Source organism: Camellia sinensis, chromosome 11 (assembly GCF_055761805.1).
Source record: "Camellia sinensis isolate YWXY chromosome 11, ASM5576180v1, whole genome shotgun sequence".
NCBI lineage: Eukaryota > Viridiplantae > Streptophyta > Magnoliopsida > Ericales > Theaceae > Camellia > Camellia sinensis.
The window spans coordinates 145418872-145442185 of NC_138971.1; the positions used below are offsets into that span (position 1 = coordinate 145418872).

Sequence of the window (23314 nt, forward strand, 5' to 3'; positions counted from 1 at the left end):
TTTCACAGGGTTGGGTTTTGGGGTTATTTTAGTTTTTTTTTTTTAAAAAGATAAAATTAGTTTATTAGTTTAATAAAATAAAATATCATATTTAATTCATAATTATTATTTTCTTTTTCTTATAAAAAGTTAAAAAGTCCTTCATAAATGAGATTTTTTAGTCCTAAATTAAAATAGTCAAAAAATTAACTCACTTATATCTCCCCACAAAGTTCTAAATTCTTTTATATTTTTTTAAAAACAATTCACTCTGCTTGGTTTTGATTTTTAGAATTTACTTTTATTTTTATTTTTTTCATATTTTTTTATTGAATTTTTAATATTTTAATAATTTTTTTAATTTTTAGACATGTTTAACATAAATACACTTAAAAAATATAATTTTTGTAAAAAAATCTTTAAAAATTCAATAAATACCAAAAATATAAAAAATTCATATTTTTATATATTTATTAATTTTTTAAAATATTTTTTCGCAAATATTTTACTTTTTAGATACATTTAAATAAGGTGTTTCTAAAGAAATAAAAAAAAAAATTACTTACAATTTTAAAAATATTACTTGAAATTTTAAAAATATTCGATAAAAACAAAAAAAAATAAAAAACAAAAACTCAATTTCTAGAAAATTGAAACCAAACACACTAATTATTTATATATACTTTTTTTTAACTCTATTATTATTATTATTAAATTTAATTAATTATTTATTAATTTATTATACTCAATATTTTTATTTTTATTTTTATTTTTTGGCAAAGTATTATACTCAATATATTAAGTTTAGTTGTTGTTGACAAAGCAAAATTTCTGGAGTTATTCTATCTACTCTTTTTATTGTATATTCTATATCTTTTTTTTTATTTTTTATTTTACAATAGCTACTTGTTTGTTTGTATTAAATGTCTAATTTTGTTTATAATTTATAATTTGTTATTTTAAAGTTTTCATTAATTTTTTTAATAACCTAATTAAAATTTTATTTTATTTCAATATTATTTATAAAAGATGTACTATTATTTAATTCATTTCGTTTTACATGTAATATCTAACCTATAAGGGATTTAGTAGAATAAATGATTAAATTTTGAGAGTAGGTGTTGCAATTTTATAACTTTTGATGTTGACTAGCTGATAGATTTTGGACTTCTTCTTTGTTTCCAGTTTTTTGAAAGTATTTTAAAAAAAATTCCACTTTTTTGTTTTTTATTTTTCATATTTTTTTATTTTTATTAAATTTTTTTAATATTTTAAGTAATTTTTTTATTTTTAGACACATCTAACATAAATACACTTAAAAAATATAATTTTCATGAAAAAAATCTATAAAAAATTAACTAAATATCAAAAATATAAAAAAAATTACCAAAATTCAGTATATTTTTCGTATTTTTGTGTATTTATTAATTTTTTTTAAAAAAAATTCATAAATATTTTACTTTTTAGATATATTTAAGTAAGGTGCATATAAAAAAGTATAAATAATGCTTAAAATTTTAAAAATATTCACTGAAAATAAAAAAACTCACTTTTTATAAAACTGAAACCAAACACACTGGTATTTAGGAGAATTACATTGACATGGCTCAATCAAAAAAAATCTATAAATAAACAAAAAATATTATTAATAATTAAAATTATAATTTTTTTATTAATATATAATTAGATTACACCGACATCACTGTAGTGTTATTCTCCCTTATATTTATGATGAAAAATACTTGGGATCGTTTTTTTTTTGGACCCCATAACCCTGTTTGGATCCCAACCATTGATGTATGTGTGGTATCCACTCATGTATGTGTGGGGTTCACACATACATTAATGGTTGAGATTCAAAGAGGGTTGTGGGAGTTTCTAAAGAAAGGAGTCTCAATCAATTGTTGATTTATGATATGGAAAATGTTTTGAAACTCTAATTTACAAGCTCTAATAGCTATAATGTATATGTGGGGTCTATCTAATGTGATGCTTTGGTTTTGTTTTGTTTTTGTTTTCAAAAACAACAATGATTCATCCCCCCTTTTCCCCTCACTCCCTTTGACCCCCTCTCTTTCTCATTGGTTATATTTTCTTTTTCTTTTTCTTTTTCTTTTTTTTCCTGCTCCTCCAATCACCACCCACCACGTGGCAAAGGGGGTGAGGGGTGACCCCCAAAAGGGGGTCCCAAGCATTATTCTTTCAAAAATGATCCGGACCCCTTTCCCCCCATCCCCACGACCCCCTCTTGGATTGATTGGCCAGATTTTTTTTTTTCCTCCTCCAATCACCAACCCCCACGTGTGTGTAGGGGGTGGTGGGGGTTGGTGATTGAGGGGATCTCAATCACATCTCTTTTTTTTTTTTGTTTTTAATTTTCTACCTCACTAGAGCTCAATTAGAGTTCTAGTTTTAGGACGTATCATTGTTGGTTCTAGCTTTTTCAATTGAAATAAAGTCATAAATTTATCATCAAAATTAAGGCCAAGTTTGGGAAGACTATAAGTGCACTTTTTTGACTTTTTATGAAATATGGGTTGGGTTTGGGTTGGGTTTGAAGTGATGTGTTAGAGAGGTGATGTGACTTAAATAAGATGATGTGATTTAAATAAGATAGTGACTTTTTGACGTTTTAGATTTTTTAAGAGTTGCCAAACTTATCAATTAAAATTACGGTGACCAAAATGTAAAGGGTTAAAATACAAGGTCTAGGTGTAATTTGTTCTTTTATTTTTTCCTGGTTTGTTTGTTTTCTAAGCTACCTTTTGCAAAAAAATAAAATATAAAAATAAAAATTTACATATTTCTTTAGCCATCTTGTGTTAGCAAAGTCAATTTTACTATTTTTAAATAAGCATCTTTTCTTTGGCCATTATGTGTTGTCATTTGATATCAATTGTAAGTTAGTTTTATAGGTTTTTAAATTATTAACTTAAAACTTAAAAAAATTAAAGTAAGTTGTAAATTTGTTTAGCACATTTTTTGATAATTTGTGAAAGAATTGAATCTGATTGCTTAAATAAGTTGTCACATAACATTTTTGTTGTGCAAATATGTGGAGGGCTCAAAAGTTATCATTAAGACAAAAGAATTACAAATAATTTGTAGCTTAATAAAATTTCATTTGTTTTGGCCAAATAAACGTCAAATAAATTAGAATTAATTACCTAAAAGTCATATTTATAAATGTTATGGTAACTCAACTCCTATTCTAAGATAAAAGGTTCATATTAAATTACATTATTTTATGCCAAAATTATGCATGAATTTTTTTTATATTATTATTACAAAAATGATATTGTGATAGTTATTATGTCAAAAAAGGCTACGTTCATCATATTTTTACATAATATTTAATGTGTGACATATACAATAGCTGTTATAATAATATCCTTGTATAGCTCTATTTGTTTGGACAAAAAATATTTTCTAATGAAAAACATTTTCTACAAAAACCTTTCTTCAAAAAATATTTTCTAATTTTTTACGTTTGTTGGTGGTGATGAAACGAGGATAGAGGTAGTGGGCCGATGGCTACTGTTATGGCGACAATGATTGTGAAAGTGAGAATAACTATGGTGGTGTTGTGATATTGATAAAATTTTAATTTAAAAAATATTTTCCGCCTCGTAAAAGTAAAAAACATTTTCTATCCATATAAACTTGCTTTCTATTGAGCATGAAAAATATTTTTCGTTAAATTTTATTTTCCATTGTACCAAACATTAAAAAATATAGAAGACATTTCTAAAAATATATTTTCCGCACCAAACAAACAAAGTGTAAGCCTCCTTCACATTCATATTTCAATCATTAATAGTTGTGTATACTCAACAAAATTGGTATAAAAATATGATAAACATAAAAACAATTTGATTTTGATTTCCAAGAAAAACATTTTAACAAATTCAATTTTAATTTTTCATATTTTTTTGGTTTTCAATGAATTTTTTCAATATTTTAAACAATTTTTTTAATTTTGACACACCTAACATAAATACACTAATATTTGTGAAAAAAAATCTTAAAAAAATTCACTAAATACCAAAAATATAAAAATATATATACTAAAATTCAGTACATTTTTCTTATTTTTATGTATTTATTAATTTTTTTAAATATTTTTTCACAAATATTTTACTACTTAGACATTTAAAAAAGTAAATTGTTTAAAATTTTAAAAATATTAACTAAAAACACAAAAAAAAACAAAAAACAAAAAAACTCAATTTTCAAAAAATTAAATTCAAAAAACTAAAAATGGATTTTTTTTAAAAACATTTTTTTTTTTTGGTGATAAATCTATTTTTTTGAACAATTTTACTATTGTCAATTTATGAAAACCTCTTAAAAATTATATATAATATTACATAATTCTACAAAAATATTCAAAGTTCAATGGGTTCAATTGAACTCACTACTTCATGCATAGCTCCGCCCATGCACACAGCAAAAGCTCAGTCACTTCCTCTTCAATTTTTTTCAGAGAAACTGTGTCATTTTTTTGACTTTGATCTAATTTAGCTTCCATTTTTACAAAGCTAAAATCGATCAGTATTATGTAGGAAGATGGTCTGAATGATGACACGAACTTCACAATATACTCTCTCCTAAAAATGTGAAAACCCTTTTTTTAAATACTCGAGCCAAATCCACGATTTCAGATTCCCTCATCTGCCTAGTCATGCTGTCCGACTGCCAGAACCACTTGCCTTTACAGGATAACCTGTTCGCAATATCAACAGTCAAGCAAGCCACATCTCTACTATTTGTTAATACTCGCAAAACGGGAGTAGAGTATTGAGGATTGGATACGAGTCGATTCAAAAGGATAAGTGCTTCTCGAATTAGCAAAGTTCTGCAGGGGAAAAAAAATCAACCATCAAATACAAGTGGCAGATATCTAAAACCGCAGAAATGGAATCAGAAATACAATCGGGTGAAAAAATGAATTATCTCATAGGAGTTTGTGCTTTATGTTAACAAACATTTCAATGTTGTATCTTAAGCTGCAAGAACTTACAGGAAGTCCAGCAATATTAACTACGAGAAAAAATCATGCATCTTATAAGTACACGATAACAACTACGAAGCATTTGAATGTTCCCATCAGCTTTGATCAAGCAAAATGATCATGTAAAAAGGAACGGTAGTACAACATGCACCAATTAGTATACTAACTAGTATACCAACACTAGTTACGACATTATTATTGACCCCATTCATTATACAAATTACAAATACCAAAAACCTCTTAAATTATGTCATATCATCAATTGGTACACAAATTGGTACAAATAGCATTATTCAAAAAGAAAACATGACCAGCATTCCAAAAGCAGTAAGTAAAAATGAGGTAGCTCCCTTATTTTGGAAGAAGGAATAAAAAAATAAAAATAAAAAATGAATCTATGCAAGATCGATCAAATAAGTATAGATGCATGTATACATGAGATATCCAATATGTAAGAAACAATAGGACATCTGAAATATCATAAGCAATCACCATACCTTTCTCTAAAAATTTCAGATGGCTGAGAAGAGTTTTCTACTTCTATGTCCATTTCTGACATCAGCATTTGCAAAATCAGTGCAAGAAAGTTTGTCCTTTTTGGAAGCCTATGACCCAACAGAATTTCAAAACCAGGTTTCCCTGAAGACACTAAGAAAGCCACCAGAATAACAGCATTCCTGCGAAGTTTCAGTTCCTGAAAGATTGACACGGTTAAGGTGGTGAGATAGATGAAATTGTGTATATCAAGTGATATTCAAGCAAATGTCGTGAAAATAAGCAACAGGCACACAGAAATACAATCAATTGATTTTGACCAGTTTCAAGTAACTTTAATTGCAAACACTGCATGGATAGAAATCATGTCTATAAACATGTACAGGATGTGACAAAATGTTGTTAAATAGCTAGCAGAAGATCACCTCTGAAGATAGCATGCATGTACCATGAAAATCCAAAGTATGTCCAGTTTAAAAAATATATATTTCAAAAGAAAAGAAAAGAAAGAAAGATAATAACAGGACACATTAGGATGTGTGAGCAACAAGTGTCCACCCACAACATGCCAATGTCCATATGTTGAACACCAACACTAGACCACCCGAGGAGGTATGACCATGCTTCCTAGCCCTTCACTCCGATTAAGAGATTATTTATTTATTTATTTTGATCAGCCTCCGATTAAGAGATTAGAGTCTCCTCTCTACAGGATTTCATAATTTAGCCCCAATAAGCAGCACATGAGCTCATAATTAGAGTCAGCATTCCCTAAATAAAATTAATAGTGAAACATAGAAACTGGAAAATGCTCCGTATCTAAAAATTAAATGACAGATTGCATTTCATATATTGTTCGAATAATTTAATAGATAGGTAGTTCCTTGATAACCTTCCACTAAGAATGTGTTAATCATAAACACACCAATGCACTTGCATGATGTAAAGCAGAAAAAACTTATATATATATATATATATCAAACCGATGACTGACATCTGACTTTTGCCAATCAAAAATAAAAATACCGATGACTGATTTGATCATTCTTTTGGACACCAGCTTACCTGTATACCATTTCCACCACAAGCTACACAGTCTGCCAACCCCTCGAGGATAGCACCGAATCCTTGAACAGAAGAAGCATTTTTTGCATCATTAGGAGCTCCAGCATTCTCCACCTCCTCTTTACAGCCCGAGCAGAACATGGCCATTAGTTTTGGACCTGCATTCATCAGTGCAACATCAACTGTTAATAAAACTATGAACAAGTAGTTACACCTCAACTCTAGAAGTTTGAAATTCAGAGAGACAGAGAGAGGACAACATGAAATGCAGAGAACTATAAGATTATAACGTCCATACAGTACGAATGCATAGAACTACAAGATTATAGCATCAATATAGTAAGTTATTTTCCCCTTTTCTTGAAGTCACACAATATATCTAAAATTCTTTCTACATAGAATCCACCAACGCGAAAAAGGAGTATAAAATTCATTTGGTCGGATGCCTAGGTAAGACCCCATCAGCATTTCATCATATAGCATTCTGTCATATATCTGGTGGTTCAGTCACCATCGTCACCACCACAATACACTCACCACCTATTACCCTGTGAATGCCTTAGATCTGAATAGAGAAGAAAGGTGAGATATTGCATGCATTTATGCTATTATTCAAGTCAATGCAAGCTTTTTCTTTTTCTTTTTTCTTTTTTTGTTAAGTAGCAAGCTTTTTCATTGTTTCTTCTTCAACAACTTTTATTATTACAGAAAGAAAGTACTGCTGGGTATAACACAAACCAATGTGACAAATTCTGCTGTCTTAAAGTTTTATTAAGCTTAAAAAAAACTCCATCAGGCTTTTCTTCACTGCTATGAAAAAATTCAAAACCATTATAAAAATAACACTCCAGCCAGGTTCAGATAGTTCACAAAGAACAAAGATGAGCCAAAGCAAATATCATTAAACGGTATCATTAGAAACAAGCAAAATCCATTGGGTTAATATACCTGATCCATAAGTATCAAGCACGAATCAGGGACAAAGAGGAGTCCCAAGAAGTAAAATATATATAATTCTATGAGATGTTAAAAACTCCTTTCCAAGATAAGAGAAAGCTAACTTAACAAAAATTTAAGGTGACAATTTATTTATTTATCAAAAAAGAAGCTAAAAGATTAGAAGGCATGTGTGAGAATAAAAATAAGCCAGAGAGACAACCTTGAAACTTTAGGAAGCTAGTAACTAGAACAACTGGCACAAACCCAAAATTAAGTGAGTAGTTCATTAAAATCGAAGGTGAAAGAAAAGGGGAACTTACAATTTAGTAGCAGGTATAGAAGATGCACAACTTGCTTTTGCACGCTCAAACCAGATTCTTTCCTTAACAAATGTGAAATACTTTGAAACACCAAAATTCTTGCAAATCTATACAAAACAGAGTTGCATTAAGAATATAAAACATTCCACAAGACATGAGACATAATGCAAAGTAGTCAACTTACTTCCCCCTATCCAAGTAAGCATTACTTCTCATGAGAATCATATTCATAATAGAAACAGCTTCCAATCTTACACATTCTTCAGTACTCCTCATGGCTATTTGACGCATCAGTTCAAAGACAGAAAACCAATCTAAACAAGATGTCAGCACAGCAGATCCATGATTTCTTTGTTCCTTTTTACATAAACTTTCTGCATTCAATAAACTCCTTCTAAATGTAATAAGGCCTGAATCAGACATCTCATCAACATCCGCAGAGAACAGAGTTCCAGTTTCAGCACATTTGAATCCATAAATATCCTCAGTGTTGTCCAATGAAGGTCCTTCAACTATGACATTATCCCTGAGTACAGTATACTGGACAAATCAAATCAAAGTTCATAAGCATGTGAACTAAGACAACAGTTCAGGAATATTGCCCAGAAGGGCATGAAGCTGTAAAAAGTACAAGATAACATAACAAAAGGTACCAAGTAGTTCCACAGGACCGTGAGACTAACTAACATAAAAAAAGGTACCAAGGGTCTTTAATATTTATTTTGTATTAATTAATCTTATTCCTAATTCTCCTTTTATTTTACTTATTGTTTTCCACTAACCCACTTCATACACTATTATTTGTCAATTGCCAACTCTCAAAAGTATGTGGAGTTTTTTTTAAGTTTACTGAATTTTGGGATTTCGTTTTATATATTTATTATCTACTTTTATATTAAGTAACTTTAACCCTATTTCTTCTCCCCCTAGCCTATTTATTCCTACTTTTACTCTATTAACCCACTTTGCATGCTATTTATGTGGGTTTGTTTTATATAATTATCATTTAAATTAGTAGTAATTTTACATAATTATCCTCTTGGTTTGTATTTATTTTACATATTTGCCCTCTCAATTAATAGAAAAATGGGCATGACACACAGCTTCACCAAAATTAGTTATTGCCTCTAGTCTTTCCTTGATATAATAGTGAAGTAAGCTAAAACAAGGATATCAAGCTATGTAACATGACAAAAAAATATAGAACTGGACATGAATGACAACATAAAATGTTATGACTTAAAAAGAAAACCTAGCTAAAGAATTGATTTGAGGAAGATGGCAAAGAAATCTAGTCATTCACAACAAAAACTATATAATTGTACAATAAAAGATGAATGTTTGGTTCAAGAAAACACTGCTGAGAAACCAAAAAAGTGGCCAAGATAAGGTTTTATTAGTAGGACAATTAGCGGCCTGTTCCCTTTCTTGAGCGCCCCTACATAGTATCCTGGCACAGAATATTTACAATGATCCCATGTTAACCATTCTTTACATTAGCTTTTATTAGAAAGGGCAACATTGGATAACAAGAATAGTCCATTGGTCTGGTTACAGATGACCAATTGAGGTTAAATCCTCTGTTGCATTGACTCAGATTCAGGTATGTGCTTGATTTGTCCACTTGCATCTGCCTAGTTCCCCAGTCCAAGGACACTGGTATACATCCAAATGTTTTTATTTCTCAATATTCTTCTTGCATTTCTAAGATCAAATCAGGTTTCATGTAATATAGAGCATCAAGCAATGGGCAAATCACACACTTTAAAGCAACCATGTTAGAAAAGTAATTCCCACAAATGATTGCTAGACGCATGACCAAATAGACATGTGCCTTTACCCAAGTATCATGTATCTAACTTGGGTATTTCACACAGATTAGAAAAGTCCATGTAAAATATGTTCAATCTGAACCAGACTTAACAGGAGAGCACTTATGAAATGCACATTCCATTCTTTAGATGAGAGAAATTTTCAAGGGAAATGAAAGACATGTTAAGCAACAAACAGAGCACATATAAGCCATGAGAAAGGCATACCTTCTATGAGATTCCATTTCCAAACCGAATGTGTGACTCACAACCATTCGCAGTACCCGCAGAGATCTATACATAATAACATCCTGTACAAAAAAATAATTATTTTAAATTTCGATTTTTTCAAGATTATAAATTTCTTCTAATTTTGAAGTCAGTTGATTTGAATCAGAAAAACAAGCTCACTACAGATATTTCATATTAAAAAAATATAAAAAATAAAAGTTAGAACCTATATAGCACAGAAGATTAAGATTTAACCACATTGCTCACAAAATAATATTTTATAACAAAGCAACATTACTAATTCCATACATGTGGCTGTTGGATAGGATATGCCTCACCTCATATGTGTTTGTATGTGTTTTAACATATGTAAATATGGATATATGCATGTTTGGTTTGTACATAACAAGTTTATGCCCATACATGACAAACACACACTTCCTAAACTTTAAGTTTCCATGATTCAAGCTAAACCAAATAAGTTATCATAACAATAATGCTAAAGTTAAAAGATTCACAAAAAAACTCATTTTTTTGGAAATCAACCGTAGATTTAATTTCCGAGTTGAGACTGCTCCAACCAACCTTAATCACCAACTGCTTCAAACTATAATGGTCAGTGCCCTCTGAAAATGTGGCTGTACAAGTAATTCCTTAAGAAGAAGAGGATCCAATCCATCATCTGATCTCCCCAAGTCAATTCTATGGAATTACTTGCTGTTCAAGAACCAGCAGTTCTTACTTCTGTAGTTATACATTATCTTAAAATTTTGCTAAACTCGTGTCACTTGCTGGACACAAAGTCTTACCAGCCAAGGACGAACATGCATATAAACTAAGCCAACACCTTGTTGCTCCAAAATAAAGTAGTACTTTTTAAACAATATACTGGTGGAAGTTTGTTAAACAACTGAATTCAGACCTATAGTAAACCCAAAAAACTCAGGTTTTGTAACTCACATTTTCAAGACTGCAAAGATCAACTAAAGCTTCAAACAAAGCATCCAACTTTACCATCCCAGAGTCAATCTGCAATGAAATAAGAAGCAATCAAACACAAGAAGGAAGCTCAGAGAACTATGATGCATGTCCACATAGGCATAAGGGTACTAACAGCACAATCGAATATGGTTAACTATACAGTGACACGACTTCCGCAAGCCTGAATTTGATAGAGGAATGAGTGGCTATCTATATAATCAGATACATAGGCCCTGTTTGGTAGGGCTTATTTCAGCTTTTAGCTTAATTTAAGCTATTTTGATGTGTTTGGTTCAGCTTAACAATACAGCTTATAACTTTTTGTAAGTCAAAAATCAACTTATTCTTTGAGTGGGAAAGGAGAAGCTTAATTTATAAGTCAAAAATCAGCTTATGTTCACAGCTATAAACTATAAGCTGTTAGGCTATAAGTTATAATCACTTTTCCACAGCTCTACCAAACGGCGCTATAATTGTGAGACTGGAGGCATGTATCTAACTCCAGGACAAGAAAGTCAATCACTCTGCTTCAACAGCATTTTACATAAGAAGCTGCACTCGCAAATAAATTAAAAAAGGCACTTAATATCTACCAAACACCATAGGTTACTTCATGCAAGAAATGAATCTCAACATAGAACGATATTAAAAAATGTAGGAGGTCCAAAAATATTAGGGTTTGTATCACTGGAGAGGCAAGTAATGTGAACAATAAACTAGAGATGATGAGAATTGAGTCACTGGGTGAGAGTACGGCAAGTGAATTAGGAAAGAATTGTGGCAGTAATCGAAGTGGTAGGGTCTCCCCTTTCCCAAAATCGCTCTCTCGAGCTGTGGAAAATGTGCTATATTTATAGGGGTTTTTCCTTGACTCACAAGTGACCAAGTAGCCAAAAGGGTAATGCCACGTGTCTATGGGGATCACGTGGAATATTACTTTCCCTAACCACCAGGCTATGAAATACGAGTACGGGTACGAGTATTGGTACTAATACGATATAGGTACGTCGATACGGTAAAATCCAAAAAAAGTAGGGTACGGGTACGGGTACGGGTACGGGTACAGCTTTGTACGCTTGTAAAAAAATATTTATTTTTAAATTTATACTAATGCAAAAATTAATTAAATGGTTTAATTTGTTAAGATTCAACTTATAATTAACATTTAATGCCAAAAGTAAAAGTATAAATCAAAATTAAATGTCAATATATTTTACAAACCATAGTTTAATTTTAAAAACATGCTAAGCATAAAACTAAAAATAAAAAAGAAATCAAGTGAAAAGAGTTTTATCTCTATAGTAGAAGAAAATATTGTTTCAATTGAGGTACGGTACGGCTTAAATATATAGTAGGTACGTCAAAAATTAGGAAGAAAAAAATTTAGGTACGTGTTTCGTGTACCCGGTAAGTACCATATGACGTACCATACACCGGTAAGTACCCTGTACGGGTACGGCATTGGCATGTTTTTCGAAGTACCCATGCTTCATAGCCGCCAGGCCTCGGTGGGTACGTGCTTCCCTCAGTCTTTCTATTTTAAGACCTCATAAGTGGAAGCTAGGTGGCTAGAAAGCAACTCACAATACAAAGTCTCAATGAAATGCCATAACAATGAATTGGAAATGGGATTGTAATAATGTTCACTGTAAAATCTTTGTGTGACAGCTGGTTTCACATGAAAGATAATGTTTGCTCAAAATAAGATGTTTGAAGATCTCCTATGCCGTTGGCTTTTTTGTAAATTGCAGCCTAAGTGCTTTTAGGTGGCCCTTTTCATCAACAAGAATCAGATGATTCCAAACAGATGTATCAAGCATATGATGCATGAGAAATTGATTGACCAAATTTTTTATTTCCTACAAGGATGGTAATTTCAAGCTACTTCCTTTTTAAACACTATTGTAAGCGGGAGCCTTGTGCATTGGGAATGACCTTTTCCAATTTTCATTTTTATTAGGAAACAAAAGCATTTCAAGACAGTGGTTAAAACTCACTCACTACTAACCTTGAGGTTGTGGGTAGGACCTTGAGGGTAAACATTCTGTGCAAATAATGCCAAAGGTGAGGTATGCACCAATCTACCCCTCTTAGACCCCCATCAAATCGGGAATAAATTGGGCATACTCTAAACAAACGCATTTCAATAAATAAACAAATAAAAAAAATAGCAGCGATCCATTAGAAGGAAAAGCAGTCCCAATGTACAAAGTGAGGGCACAACTCGATCTACATGTAATCAAGAGCACAAACCAAAATTTGGACTTCATTGTCTCATCAAAACAGAATCTGACCCCATTTTGGATAACAAACAATGCATTAGGCCTATTTAAAGAGGCACTCATTGCTGCCATGATGTATTTTGAAGAAGTGTCATAGAAGAACATATGCATACTTGAATTGTAGGCCCCAATTTCTAGGAAGACTCTATGTTACACGGACTCTTTGAAATTTCGGAGGTACCCGTGTCGACACGACACGACACGGGTACGGGTGCGGGATACGGCCGGGATACGGCTCATCACAAATGGATACGGCTATGTTTTGCCCTAAATACAGAAGCAACGAAATAGCCCTAAATACAGAAGAAAGGAAAGAGGAGAGAGCAAGAACCTGGTCGCCGACTTCTCTCTAGTCGCAGGCTTCGATCTCACCCCAATCGATCCTTCACTCTTGATCTCGTCTCCTGATCTTTCGTCTCTCGATCTCCTCTTCTCTCGATCTCTCCTCTTCTCCCGATCTCCTCTTCTCTCTCTCTCTCTCGATCTGTCTTTCCCTCCCGTACTGTTCTCAATCTCTCTCTCGATCATATCTCTGTCTTCTATTCGTATATCTACCTATTATTATAATAACTATAATAATATATAATAATAATAATAATAATAGTTAATAACTATAATAATAACTATTATTATTATATATTATATAATAATTATTATATAACATATAATATATTTATAAGATAATATATACTTATATATATTAATAAAAAATAAATAAATGTATGTAAAATAAAATAAAAAAAAAATTAATTAGAACACATTGTTTAAAAAATATAATAAATTAATTAAATAATTAATGTATATTAAAATAAAAATATTTATAATATATATATATATATAATATATCTCATCTTCATAGATTTTTATTTGTTATTTATATAATATAACTCAACTTCATATAATAAATATATATATATATATTTTTTAAAAACTATTTAACGTATCCCCATACCCGTATCCAAATTTGGATACATATCCACGTATCCTTAATTTTTAATTTTGAAGTGTCCGATCCCTAGATACGCACCCGATACCCGTACCCGAGTCTGTGTAACATAGAGGAAGAGTGAAGATCAATTGGAAATGTAATTACTATGGGGATCCTTGCTAGAGTTGTAGCACAAGTTGTAGGTTTAACACTTCGTTTATCTTGATTTGTCATGCCTATACAAAGCTCTGCCTTCTCCTCCACCAATGGAGCTTTCATATGTCATCATACAAAAATTGACTGATATGTACCAATCTATGCCCGTAAAACTTTATACAAATTGCAACTCAACCACAAGCAAGTTGTTTCATATGTAGTTAATTAATTATGTTGTAGTAATAGAAGAAGATTCATGCAATAAAATTATCATGAGTTATAGATATAATGACAAAAGCTTGATATTTAATAATTGAAATTTGGTTGATGTGCTAAAGATGGTAACATACTTTTACCAAAAAAGGAAGGCAACACAGTCTGCAGCAATATATTATGTTAAATGTAATAGCATGCTGAAATAGATACCTTTGTTAACATAGAGTACAGATGAGATACTTTCTCTGCTTCAGCAGACAAAGTAGGTGGCTTGTGGTCCTGCAAACTCACATCAGAAGATCTTGCATCTGCTAGAGAGTTCAGCGTTCCTTTGGAAGATAAGTTAAAACAACCAAAAAGGACATGAAAATCTGTTTCACAAGCCACCAACAACTTTGAAACCAGATTTCTTGGTGATCCTTGGCCACTTGATGATTCCCAAACAGACAACAACTTGTTTTGACGACATTGAGAAGTTGACAAATCATTTTTATTTGATAAAATGGTAGATTCCCCAGACTTGTCCGTCTGAACTCCTATTGCTTTACAAGTTGAAGTAACTAGCACACCAAAAGCAAAGGGCAAGGATGTCAGAAGAACTGAAAAAGAGAAACACAAGAAAACTGGAAAATCAGTAATTTCAGCATTTTAGCAAATATTGAACTGAATGCCCACCTACATTAATCCGAGAGCCAACGTGATCATTTGAAGAGTCACCATTTCGAAATCCTAAAGAAATTCCAGGATGGTCATGAGTATGAACTCCATATTCCCTGCCATCATAGCCAGTGTCATGCACAACTTTCCCCACACATGCTATTGATATTTACAAAGTATTACGTATGAGAGCCAAATTGGTGTCTGGACTCTGGTGATGAGAACAGACGCATAGCGCTAGATAATAAGAATCATATAGCATAGTTGGCCTTAAGGCTGCCAATAAACCAACCTAGTTCTTATGATTCTAGGCATGACTCATAATGATCCAAGCCTCATCTTAAATGAGATTAATAAAATGCAAGTCCAAGATGATTTTTCCAACAACTTCATGATAATCATTAGAATCTGCATCAGAATCCACACCATTACAAAAAAAAAAAAGGTGCTGAGTTCACTAAGTTCTAAAGGATTTGATGAAATAACAAGCACTACACTAATTCAGTAAACAAATTTGACTTATGTAAGGGGAAAAAAATCATTATAACATTATGATATTCAACGAATATTCCACATAAAAAGTAGGACTGATTTCAGAGGGATGGCCACTATCAGTAATAGCCTCATGTAGTAGCCCCTTGAGTATGGGGATGCAACAGCACCAATATGCAACTAAAGTTGATGATTCAGTCTTCAACTAGATTACACTCTTCTCAAAATTTCTACTATTCCCCTCCTAATCTGTAACACAGCTGTAAAAAAGATGGTTCTCTGAAAAATTGAAACCATTAATCCATGATTTTGAAGCCATCTTATATTTAACTCTCTAAATAGCAAGGGAATCACCTAAGCCAGAAAAAAACTATCCATCTTCACAATGGGTTTCCCAAAACAGCATATATATATATGAAGTAACGTTTCACCACACCATACGTTTTATTTTTCATTAGATACTCTCCTATAGAGACTCTAAAGCCTGTCTGCTTACCAACCTCTAGGCTCTAGCCATTTTCCCAGCCTCTTGCTTCATGCATAGATACCTGCATTCATTTGTGTGTCTCCCTACCCCTTAACAAAATCCACACAATATTGAGAAAGCACAAGCCAAGTTGTGGTGAACAAATGATACCCCATAACGGACCAGTTTGCCAATTGACAATGTGTTTTTCAACATATTATTTGTTTGTGTAGATATAACGGGAAAAAATGGATTTATTTTTGTCGTCTGCTTCACTTAACTAAGATCATACTAAGAAAGCATATAAAGACCAATTTTCTAGATGCTTAAAAAAATCATGATTAGAAGTGGTGACCAATCAAATCAATTAAATGGGGGGCCATGTGTCAAATACTTTATAAAACCACATGCAACAAAAACTACATGAACATCATAATTGAATAGTAATAAGATGCCTACGGGCACACCTCACACTAGGGCTGTACAGATAACCGGTTCATCTGAAAAACCCAACTCACACCGACCGAACAGAGCTTGCTACAATTTTGAAATTTCGACGGTCGGAAGCAGGCATTATTCTGCAAATCCGTTCATTTTCGGTCGAGTGACAGGTGTGCCAAAGGAAATTTTTCAAAACCAACCGAACTGATGTATATATCTAATGTTAAGTATGCCACGTCACAGTTCCACCGATTATATAATTATATTCATCTTTTCCAAGACAGCCTTATCACCTCACCTCACCTCACCTCTTTCTACTCAAACGCTCATCTCTCTCCCTTTCAGTCTCTCTCATCTCTCTCATGGTCTCACCTTTCACCTTCTCATCTACCTCTCAGAGTTCTCTCACTCTCTGGTCTCCCTTCCCATAAACCCTTTTGCCTTTTTAAACTCCCACTCTCGGTGGCGATTGTGTGAAATTTGTAATCCATGGTGACAATGGTGCTATTCAACATTGATGGTGATGATGATGATGATAATGCTTTGATTTGCTCAGATTTGTGATGAAGGTGACGATAATGCCCAAATCTATGTTTAGATACATTTTTATTCAAATCTATATATTGTTCTCTCTCTCTCTCTCTCTCTCTCTCTCTCTCTCTCTCTCTTTTAATCTCAACTCTTCTCTTAAATAAATCTATGTGAAGATTTATAGGAATATGTATCGATCTATTTGTGTTTTTTCCTATGTTTCTCTCAAATCTGAACATCTTTATAGTTTTCTTTGTTTTATTTTTCTTTTTCTCAAACTCTTCTCCCAAATCCATCCAACTTTGGGTTTGAAGAAAGAGAGCAAAGCTCATCGTTTTTGGCCTAACGGTTCCAACCGAAATCCAACTGACCGTGTCGGTTTCAAATAGTACAGTTTCGACTACTAGTACGGCCGAAATTGGTTGATGAAATTTTCTACAAAATTGGTTCGAGTGACGGGCTAGTACCAAATCCGGTCCGACTCGATCTGTGTACAGCCCTACCTCACACCACCAGAGAGAGAGAGAGAGAGAGGGAGGGAGAGAGAGAGAGAGCAACTAAGAAGCACAAACACTTTTAAGAAGGTTTTGTGTCTATGTCAGACAAGACACTCGTTGAACTCTTCCCCAATTGTCGGACACACGTCCGAACATGTCCTATTATTTTTATTTAATTTATTTAGACCCAGACACACTTCAAATACTTAGAAGACACATGTATGTATATCTCATAGACACATATGAAACACATTACATGGTTGAATAAAATAACTTGGGGTCCAATGATAAAAGAAAATTAACGTAAATTTATACACATTAAATTATTAATTCCTCCACCTTTAGTTTTCGGAAATTAATGTAATGTTTCATTTTTTAATAAAATACTCAGATATACATCATATAGTAAATATATAAAGTTAAATGCGTTGTGCATGTCACTCATGTGTCATGTTCTTCATTGTTTTAGAAATTGTTGTGCCAGTTTATCCGTGGTGTGTTGTTAACGGTGGGAATTTTCAAATCATCACAAACCTAGCACGGAGTTACAGGGTTATGGTTAGCTAGTTCTCAACACGAACCCAAAAGAAACATGACAACCTAACAAAAAACTAAACAAGTTGGATTAGTGTGAAACACATGTTACCCAAAGTTGACACGGATAATCCATTTAATAAAGAATTAGTTACACATTTTAAAGTAATTTTCACTAAGGGGTGTCATGACATGTTTGAATCCCATATGTAACCCCATCCAGCTAAATAAAAAAAAATATGTAAAATAGGATTTTGGGGTCAATAGAGTCTTTTGGTTTCTCATGTAAGATAATTTGATCTTTTTGTTTACTACTTTCAAGTGAATCTAATAAAAGAAAAAAAAAATTACATAAATAACTTTCCTCATGGCTATCCAAAGCATTAAATATGCTTTTAAAGTGGCATGAGATTAGAAAAACTAGAAGGCTAGGCAACCTTAAGCAAAATAAATTCTACATACAAGTTTTTGCTCTTTCTGCGCTGAACCTCAACATCTTTTTCTTCAACTTGTGAAAATATAGAATTAAGCTGCTCCTCTTTCTTGTCTCTTTCCTTTCGAAGCTGTAAGCAATCTTGTTCCTGGAAGTGTGAAATAATTTATCATTGCAAACAGAACCACTGAGGTACAGGACTAGTTTTGAATAAAGAAATAAAATTTAGTTTTTTCCATATCAATTGAAAATTATAATTATAACCAATACATGTCATGTTTGTACATAAATATAATCCTCTTAGAAAAAACTGTCATGGAAATTACCACACGAGAAGAAACATATTTCAAGGAACAATACAGCATTGTACATAAAACATGTTTTGCAGTAATCCAATAAGATATAATAGGTCATCCAGGTAGCCATGATTATGTACAAGCTCCTAACTGAACTTAAAATCAAGTGCCTACTTATTTACAATAAATATTTTATTACAAAGGAAACAAGAAGTGCCACCCATATACACTACAGAAACACTAAACAAAACACTTAAAGCTCTTGTACATTAATCTTTACTCAAAAGCCTCTACAAGGTCCAACAATTGGTTCAAGGATAGATCAACAATACCCAATAACCAACTATGCAAAAGGGAGAAAATTCTGCTTCTCAATTTAGAAAGTGGTTCCTCCTTTCCATAAAAAATCCTCCGGTTGCACTCCCTCCAAATAGTTGACATCAAGCACGACTACACAAGGCACCATAAACTAAGCATTTCCTTTAAATAAAGGAATCCTCTAAATCATGTACCACAATACAGGAATCCTCTAAGTGGGACAAATATGATATGAATGCACTCGTCGAACTAATCTACATAAATCTTTTTTCATCATTCTACTCTGTCAAAGATTATATGCTCAGTTAAATTTAAAAAAACCACATCCTTTCTTACTACTACCACATACCATGTCAATTCAGTTCTTCCCCTCCCTCTAACATTTCCATTTACAGTGATTATATTACTCTTCCTAACTGTTGCATCTACATGTTTTTGTTGTCAATGACCAAACCATCTAACATTAGGGATCAGTAAAGCTAATAACATAACTTTGCTTTATGCTTCCAAAGAGGATATTTTTAGGTATTCAAGCAATAACTACCACATCAAGAACTTTCTTTGCCATTCTATGCACTTAATCAAATGATTCTTCTACAGTTGTTGGAATAAAATAATCAAAATCGATATGGTACGGTCATATCACATTATCCTATCTAGCATAGTAGCATGTTATCTGAACTGGTAGGGATCAAATCTAAGGTTGATGGCAAAGTTTCTATCATATGAAGTCACAATTCTAACGTCACAGGTTGTAATTATACGCAAGGAAAGAGTACTTTCATAACACTTCAAGTTGCATCACCAAAAAAAGGGTTAGTTTAACAGATTTCTTTTAATCCTATTATTATAACAAGTACCATCTAAGTCATACGCCCATTAACTGTTCATTTATTTCTTGTATTTAACATGTGTAAGTGAAGAACTCCATCCCCCATGTCATCATGTAGAAGGAAGTCACCGTAACAGTTGTTGTGGCGGTGTAAAAGCCGTAGCATAACAATTGTAATAATCGGAACTGTAAATTTTTTTATTTTTCGGACAATTTGAAAGGAAAAAAAACTTCTTGACATGCTTATTTTTATTTTAGAATCACATTTATTGGAGTTTAAAATAGAATTTTATCAATATTTGTTAGTTTTTAAATATGATCCAATATATTTCATATTTTTAAATCACTGTAAATGACTTTTTACATTTTATTTCAATAGTTAATGACTTTATATGTCATAAATTCATATTGCACCTCTTCTTTTTATTTATTTTGTTATTACTTGTTATATAATATAGAGTTCATGACTTATAATATTGTGTAGGTTTTTTATTTTTTCTATTTTTGAAAAGAATCTATACATAATGTGTAACAGTGTAATAGCCCATTAAGGCCGTTACGTAGCACCGCAATGGCCATTATACACGTGAATTTCCGTCACACCGCAAAAACAAGTATTAACGGTTAGCGTCTACCGCCGCAACCCTTACATAATACCGCTTTTTAAAACCTTACTGATAACAATTACAAATCCACAGGTTGCAATTATAAATCAAGTAAAGATATGTCAAATACCTTCACTAAGTGACAATTGCACACTCCTCATGAATATCACCTACATCACATATGCATGAATCTATCTTTGATGATTTGATCAACTAAAATACCCTTTAATTTAAGGAAGAGATATAAAGCAATTACATCATAAAGGATGGATTAGTCTAAGGCCATGTTTGATTACCATGAAGATAAATCACAGGATTGGATTAGCAATCCGATGGACCCCACACAAATCATGTTTTGTTGTTATAAAAATAAAAAAATAAAAAAATACATGGTATTGTTAATAGAAAAAGGAGAATTATGATTACCAAGGGGTGGTATTCATAATCCAATTCGATCAGATTAGATGACTAAAAATAATTTTGCCCCTACGGTACAAAAACAACAAAGTCACATTTTACGTAGCGAGGGTTATTATGAAGTTTAGGGTTTAATAGATTTAATCTCAAACAACTCGTGCAAAACAAATATCAACAATTATTAATATTCCATCTCCAACCTAATAATACCATATGGGATTCACAATCCTACATGTTTTCCAAAAAGTATAACTAAGAAAGGGTACGGTGATCAAAGCACAAAATGTCAAGACAAGGTGGATCATAACAACAATTTATAGAGAAACTACAAACAAATCTGTGTTTCTTTGCATGTACATATAAACATACCAGGTGGGTAAGCTGTTTGGAAACACGACCTAGCTCAATCTGAAAACACAGTTCATGACAACACTCAAATTAGAGGCATTCTAAAATCATTCATTCAAAAATCAAAAAAATAAAAAAATAAAACCCTAACCTTCAATCTCTCGATTTCTTCTTCTTTCGGGTTACGAGACGAAACCGAAGCGACGACGATGCGACCAATGGCAATAGAAGACTGATCGAAATCATTCGTCTTACTACCACCATCTCTGACCCTCTGAGACAACTCCCGGGGAGGCGAATAGCTGATATTGTCGTACGGCGGCGGCGCAGGCGGTGGTGGAAAATGGGAAGACGGTGGTGGTGGTTGGGGGTGGTGGAGTTGGGTAGGGTTCGATAAGGACAAGGCTTGTTCTTCAACTTGGATGAGCTGGAACACGAAATCTGCGTCCCAATCATCGAAACCCTCGTCGCTCATTGGATTCGAGAGAAACGCGTGTACCAATGTATTAGGAAATTTTGATTCAGAGTGAGATGTGAATTGGTTTCGCTTGGATTCTTGAAAGGGCCGGTTTGTTAGGTTCTTCAAGTTTGAAGAGGAGGTGTTTGAGAAAATGTGTTGGAGAGTGTAAGCGAGGAGTGGGAGATTGTTTCGAGTCTTCGTTTGTAAAGAACCTTTTTAGCTTCTTTTTCTTTTTCTTTTTCTTTTTTTTAAATCTGATTAAAAAAAATTATTTGTGATGAATTTTGATTTATTTACAGTGTTAATATTTCGTTGCGTGAATGTTCACATCTTCAATGTGTATCTTAACATGTGTGAACATTCACACGGCAATATGGATATTCACATTATAAAATATAAATGTTCACATTATCAAATTACAACCGTTCAAAAAAATATTTGTAAAGGTATAAATATCCATAAAATACCTTAAATAAGAGAATTAGAATTTGTTAGATCATAGAATTTGTTAGATCAACTGTTCAAATAATATAATTATTAGAATATAAAATTATCTTATGGCCTAATTGGGATACAAACACTTGAAAAATAATTTTCTAATAAATTTTCCGTTTACATAATTTAAATATGTTTTTTTTAAATTATTTTTAATAGGTTTAACAAATTATCACTTTAAATAAAAATAAATAATGTTTCTTTTTATTTAGGCCAAGTTTGGCAAGTCCATAAAAAGTCAAAAAACTAAAAAGTTTCTCAAAAAATTAAAAAGTTAATACTATTCACCAAAAGTCAACAATTACGGGTGCACAACTCACAATCCTAATTTTTCCCTGCACACTAATTTATATAATTTTTTAATACATATTTTTTTCATAAAAAGTCAAAAAGTTAACCCAAAATCCATATTTTTAGGGCTGAGCAAGGAATCCGTGAAATCCGCAATCCGATCCAGTCCAGTCCAGTCCAATCCAATAGGTTTGGATTGATTTTTTGAATCCGTGGTTCGGTTCCGGATTGAAGAATTAAAAATCCGTAGTCCACGGATTGGTTTCGGATTGAACCCCACGGTTCTGGATTTGAACCGATCCGGACCGTATACAAATAGTCTATATTTTTATTATACATCCTCCCCCATAATATCTTCTCTTATTCCATATAAAACCTAAACTCAAACCTAAACTCGCATAATATATTCTTTTATTACTTTTGTTTGTTAGTTTTTAATTTTAATTTGTAATGGTCTAAATATTTATGGTGAAACCAATTTTCTTATGGTTGTTTAAATTCTAGAACAGTATGTCGCTATTATAGAAAGACATGTTGCTATTGTGGAACTAATATAGCGCTGTGTTTATGTTTTTATGAAATTAAAGTGTTATATATATATTTTTTTGTTATTTAATTATGTGAATCCGTAGTCATAAACCGATCCAATCCGTGTTTAAATAGGTTGGTTCGGATTGATTCCATGATTTAAACGGATTGGATTGATTTCAATTTTTCAGGAACCGTAAATAACGAATTGGTCCTGGTTTTACTCCAATCTGGTCCAATCCGGACCATGCTCACC

At 32.2% G+C, this 23314-nt stretch overlaps 1 protein-coding gene across 1 annotated transcript; it reads right to left on the reverse strand.

Moving 5' to 3' along the window:
• Positions 1 to 4312: 4312 nt before the first annotated feature.
• SUV2 (protein dimerization) lies at positions 4313 to 21945 on the reverse strand. Its single transcript, XM_082895833.1, has 12 exons — positions 21436 to 21945; positions 21306 to 21344; positions 18498 to 18616; positions 15093 to 15190; positions 14628 to 14977; positions 10815 to 10883; positions 9852 to 9934; positions 7997 to 8338; positions 7813 to 7919; positions 6554 to 6711; positions 5491 to 5687; positions 4313 to 4837 (listed from the first exon to the last, which is right to left on the reverse strand). Exons 1-12 carry the CDS (start codon positions 21757 to 21759, stop codon positions 4573 to 4575), a joined length of 2151 nt encoding a protein of 716 aa, XP_082751959.1. The 5' UTR covers positions 21760 to 21945; the 3' UTR covers positions 4313 to 4572.
• Between the last annotated feature and the right edge of the window lie 1369 nt (positions 21946 to 23314).

Excerpts from the sequence above, each read along its gene's own strand:
- SUV2 (XM_082895833.1), bottom strand. The coding sequence starts at position 21,759 with ATGAGCGACGAGGGTTTCGATGATTGGGACGCAGATTTCGTGTTCCAG. Across the intron at positions 14,978-15,092 it reads TGGCTCTCGGATTAATGTAG|TTACTTCAACTTGTAAAGCA; the intron begins GTGGGCATTCAG and ends TTGGTGTGCTAG. Across the intron at positions 6,712-7,812 it reads TCTATACCTGCTACTAAATT|GTCCAAAACTAATGGCCATG; the intron begins GTAAGTTCCCCT and ends TGATGAATGCAG.